Raw genomic sequence first — 5605 nt, forward strand, 5'->3', positions numbered from 1 at the left:
CCAGATATGAATGAAAATACCCTCAAATTAAAGCTGGCAGTTTGCACTTTAACCTCAGTCATTGTATAATTTAAAATCCAAAGTTCTGGAGTAAAGAACTAAAACAAAAAAATGTGTTACTGTCCCAATACTTTTGGAGCTCACTGTATTACTTCCATGTTTTACACCTACAGCTAACTGCCAAAATAAAGGAAACACATGAGTAAATAATGGGTACAAAGAATGAAAAGCAGTTGCTTCCACACAGGTATGGTTCCTGAGTTAATTAAGCAATTAACATCCCATCATGCTTATTGTCATGTATAAAAATGCCCAGTTGACCAATATATTGGCTACCATGTCTAGGAAGAAGAGATCTCAGTGACTTTGAAAGAGGGGACTCAAAGAAGAATAGGGGGTTTAAAGTGTGTGTTTGTCTCAGTCACCAGATCTCAACCCAATTGAACCCTAATGGGAGATTCTGTAGCAGTGCCTGAGACAGCGTTTTCCACCACCATCAACTAAACACCATATTATGGAATTTCTCATGGAAGAATGGTGTCTTATCCCTCCAGTAGAGTTCAACACTTTACACAAAATGCTGAAATGCAGATCAGAAGACTGGTATTTGGTATTTTATTAGGATCCCCATTAGCTGTTGCAAAAGCAGCAACTCCTCTTCCTGGGGTCCACACAAAACATGAAACAGAATGACAATGAAGCATATAATATAGAATGACAATAATAATAGACAATAGACAATAATAGACAATAGACAATAATATAGAATACAGAACAGCTCAAGGACATAACTACATACATTTTAAACTGGAAGCGTGGCTTAGTAGGGGCGTGGCTTTGAGAACTTTTTTTGGGGGGGGGCGACCCATGAGAGTAAATATCATTCTGGTTCATCTGTTCTCCGGACCACCCCCAAGCCATTCTCACGTACTTTGTGACCCCCTCAGATTTTTGGGGTGCATGATGCCCCTTTACTTAGACATGGTGGTATGAGTCAGCTGTTGCTAGTGGGCCAATAGTGACCACAGTTGGGTTTTTCTTTCAAGACATGTTGTTAGTCATTTATTTAAATTTTTTCATTAGAGCCTGACATTTGTACAATTGTTGATGTCATTAAATGTAACATTTACAATGCCTTAATGAGTATAAAATATTATTCTGGGTTAGAAACAAAATCATTAGCCTGTATTAGGTAAGGGGGTAAATGCAGTTCATGCTGTATTTTCAACTACACGAAATCTATTCAAAAGTGTACCGCATATAGTCAAAGTAAAGCTGTCATGAGGTCAGTGTAAATTTTATTGCTCTAAATATAATAATGTGGATGGCAATAACGGTTGGTTGACACTCAATTATCAGGTCTACAATAAAAGGTCACGTAATTAATATCTCATAAAGGGTAAAGACATACTCGGCAGTACTACTTAAACATTTGTTTAAATATCAGTATCAGGCTTGCTTAACAATCCCTATCAACTGCAGCTTGCTGCCAAAAAAGCCAGTTTCATTTCAATAGCTTAGCTTGTGGTAAATTCAGTCTATACTTCAAATGGTCTGCATGGCGGTGGATAATATATATATATTTTTTAAACATGCTAATAAGAAACATACACATTGTATGTGAGCCTATCACACAGTCACATCTTTGTTGCATTCATGAAATTGTTCCGGAATTTCATTTTAAGGCAAATAAAGTGACAGTATAATGTATGTAATACAGTCAAGGTACACTGATAGCCAGAGCTTTCGGACATTGACATTGTTGTATTTGTATGTTTTTTGGAGCAGACCTGAAGACAAATGTCTGTCTCTGCACATTAACTAATAATCTGCTATTCTAGGTGATATAAAAAGCAATGTCAAAAGACATATAGACTTGGATGTACCTATGCCAAACCAAACTCAATTACAGTATTTTTTTTTTAATGGTTCTGCCACGTTTTAGAGTAATAGCAGAAAAAGAAACATAATTGACTGATGACACTTGTAAATTACATTTATATTTGCAAAGGGTAGGTAGTTACCTGCTGCGACAGGTGCGATTTGAATTCAGTGGAGACACTTTGATCAATGATCACCTCCAAAATGAGAACAAATCAATTGGATTACCTGGGGTATTTGGGAAAGCACTTTTGGCCGGGGCATTACATTATAATTCTTGAATCGCAGCCCCAATGTTTGGCCTTTCCCTCTCTGATCGATCTGATGTACACGTCTTAATCTGAGCGAGACATCCCTCTGAGTGCATTCAGGGAGATCAGATGGAAGGGATGAGAAAGGCGGATTAAAAAAGAGAGATTGAGAGTAATTTTGTTTCAAACCATGGCTATTTCATTCCATATGATTGCCATGTGAAAAATAAATGTTGACAGATACTGCTGAGCATTAAAATAGGTCCTCAAGTCACTAATGCAAAACAGGCCAAGTCTTAGGCCTAATGGATCGTAGTCTCTAAGGACAAGAACGTGGAGAGATACAGCACACTTATTTTCACCCTGAGAACCAGAAAGTGCTTTTTGCCATGTACAGCTATTTCAAAAGCCTCAGGTGAAAGCAGGGTGGTACTATTTATCCTCCTCGCTCTCAACTGTGGCCACACTCCAAGAAAGTCAGCATCCACTGTTCCAGTCCCTTATATGGATCCCACAAGGTAAAGGAAACCGTGGGAGACCAAGGAACACCTGGAGAAGATCTGTAATGTAAAGATTGAAGAACTGAACTACTCATGGAACTTGAGAAACTGGCCCAAAAGTGAAGAAGATCATTTGTGGATGACCTATGCTCCTCAAGGAGTAAAAGGGTTTAAGTCTAGTAAGTTGAGCTCTCAAGTGCTCCTCAGGATACAAGTCGTCTCTCCATCCTGGATACTCGAGATGTCTGTGTCCTTATCACTGCCGATGCTGCTCCTGACAGAGATACTGGCGATGAATGAGTTCATCTTTTGGGTGTACAGATCCCCGGCATTAAAGTAAGGTATACTGGGGTCGGGGATCTTAATATCGTTATTATTGCATTGGTCCGCCTCGTTATTGGTCTGATCAGCATCCATGGCCTTTTGCCTTTGGTAGTACATGGAGAACTTGTTGAAGATAATGGTGATAGGCAGGGCCACCACCAGCAGCCCACAGATGATGCACAGGGTTGCCACTAGCTTCCCTAACACCGTCACTGGGCAGGTGTCGCCGTAGCCCACCGTCGTCATGCTAATAGTGGCCCACCACCAGCCCACAGGGATGGTCGTTATGTCCGACTCCTCTGACTCCTTCTCCACAAAGTAGATGAGGGTGGAGAAGATGGAAATGCCCACATAGAGAAAGAGCATCAGGAGGCCCACCTCATGGTAGCTATGCCTTAGCGTGGCACCCAACGAGCGCAGCCCCGCTGAGTGGCGGGCCAGCTTGAGGATGCGGAAGATGCGCATCAGCCGCAGGATCTGCACCACCTTCCCCACGTTTTCCAGCTCCTCGTTCTCCTCGTCCACCATCTCAAAGGCCAACGTGGCGTAGAAAGGCACGATGGACACAAAGTCGATGATGTTGAGCGCGTTACTCAGGAATTTCCGGGGGCACGGTGCCACGGAAAGCCGCACCAGGAACTCCACAGAGAAGCTGACAACGCACACAGCCTCGAAGATAGCCAGCACTGGGTCTTCAATCTCCTTGTCGTTGACGTCCACCTGGTGGAACTCGGGAATGCTGTGGATGCACATGGCCACGATGGAGGTCAGCACCATGGCCAGTGAGGCCACGGCGATCACCTTGGCCAAACGTGAGTAGCCTGGGTTCTCCAGGCGCAGCCAGATGTTCTTGCGGACCTCCGAGCACCAAGTACCCTCAAACTTCTCCAAGTCCTGGTCTATAGTTGAGAGATCCTCCATGGATGAGTCAATGCTCCTGAACTGCTGATGTTGCTCATCGCTCCTCCGATCCCAGTCCTTGTCCTCTGCAAACTCCCTCTGCTCTTGAAACTTGTTGCTGCAGCAGGAGTCCAGGTGGAGCTCCTTGATGCCCCAGTACTCAATCTCCTGGCTGAAAGAGAAGACACACAGCTCCTCCATCAGGTGGATCTTGCCCGTGTGGTAGAAGTTAAGGACATAGCGGAAGAAACGCGGGTTGCGGTCAAAGTAGTACTCCTTGTCGGTGGGGCTGAAGTCATCGCAAAGCTCCAGGATGGCCTCCTCGGAGACGCAGCACAACAGGCACCCCAGGCGGGTCCTGGGGAAGCGCTGCAGGATGCTGCGCTCCACGCGCTGCTTAAAGCCGCCCACGTTAAGGTTGAGGAAGCTTTCGTCTGTGCCACGCCTGTGAAGGATCTGGCCATATAGCATGGTGGATCTGTGGCATGGGTGGAGCCTTATGAGAAGGGGGAGGCGTTCACTACTCAATGCTTGCACAGGTCATTTCCAGGCTGAAGATCCATCACCTACACAAGAAAACAATATACCAACATCAGTGACTTGCACAAACCACAGCATTGGTATACTATATCTGTTTCAAACTGAGAGAAAAAACGATTTGCACAGACTTGCAAACTCTGGCCTGAGTTTGAGACATTGTGTAAATGAATACTTCTTACACAATATATTTTGGTTCTAAAACGCTTTGCGCTTTCAGCAAACAAATAGTATATCATTTATTTATCACAAATAAATGTATCTTATAAAACATACCGTATCATAGTGCTTTGGCCTACATTACAGTGCTTTATATGAACATGATACCTTGATATTGTTCCACAGTATCGAGCTCATTGAGACTCAAGTTGAGATATTATGCATCAAGACTTCAATTATTGATGGCCCAGATCCATGCTACAATCCCTGTGCTTTATAAACCCATCCAATCCAACATAAAAATAAACATCATTTGATAAGTTATTGGTTTATTCATTTAGTACTTTTATTTAACCTAGATAACATTATTAAAAGTACTTCAGAACGTTCCTACATCAATGTAATAATAAAATATATTCAGAAGAGTTGTGCCAAGCCAAAGAGCTGAAACTGAAGTTAATGCGACACAATACAAAACCACAATAGAAACCACAGCACAGTTCACTATTTAAGAAAGTTAGATTCCCCACAAACAACAAAACTTCAATGACAAAATGACATACCTGTCTTTCGGGGATCCCCTTTATATTAAAGAACATTATTCCAGAGGCAAACAAATTTTTCTGAAAGGCTCGTCAACTCGCGCTCCTCCCACGTCCCATCACACTGATTCGGTCCGGATGCTACGGGCATTTTGAAGAGGGGCAAAGTGATCAATGGCCAAGAGAAGGATCAATGCGTCACTCAGTGGTCCATTTACCAGTAGCGTGCGTGCTCGCACCTCTCACTCCCCAAGCTGCGCACTATTCACTTCGTGCGCGAGGCGTCCACAGAGAGAGACGCACGCGGAAAAATAAGCTGAGTAGACGGGAAAGTTTCTTCAAGGGAAATCGAAGTAGGATCTCACATTTCAAGGCTATTCCGTGTAAATGAAGCTTGAAACACGTAACGCGCTGAATTGACAACTCCAAAAGCAAGATGAACAAAGCGTTTTGCATGATGGCTCACCAGTCTCGGCTAACATTGTTATTAGTTGACATTGACAAATGTTGA

General features: G+C 43.1%; 1 protein-coding gene across 1 annotated transcript; it reads right to left on the minus strand.

Annotated features, from left to right (window-relative positions):
• Nucleotides 1-598: 598 nt before the first annotated feature.
• LOC110505220 (potassium voltage-gated channel subfamily S member 3) lies at nucleotides 599-5341 on the minus strand. The gene is made up of 2 exons (XM_021584304.2): nucleotides 5116-5341; nucleotides 599-4422 (listed from the first exon to the last, which is right to left on the minus strand). Exon 2 carries the CDS (start codon nucleotides 4325-4327, stop codon nucleotides 2825-2827), a length of 1503 nt encoding a protein of 500 aa, XP_021439979.1. The 5' UTR covers nucleotides 4328-4422; nucleotides 5116-5341; the 3' UTR covers nucleotides 599-2824.
• Between the last annotated feature and the right edge of the window lie 264 nt (nucleotides 5342-5605).

The sequence above is a fragment of the Oncorhynchus mykiss genome, chromosome 25 (assembly GCF_013265735.2).
Source record: "Oncorhynchus mykiss isolate Arlee chromosome 25, USDA_OmykA_1.1, whole genome shotgun sequence".
Lineage (NCBI taxonomy): Eukaryota > Metazoa > Chordata > Actinopteri > Salmoniformes > Salmonidae > Oncorhynchus > Oncorhynchus mykiss.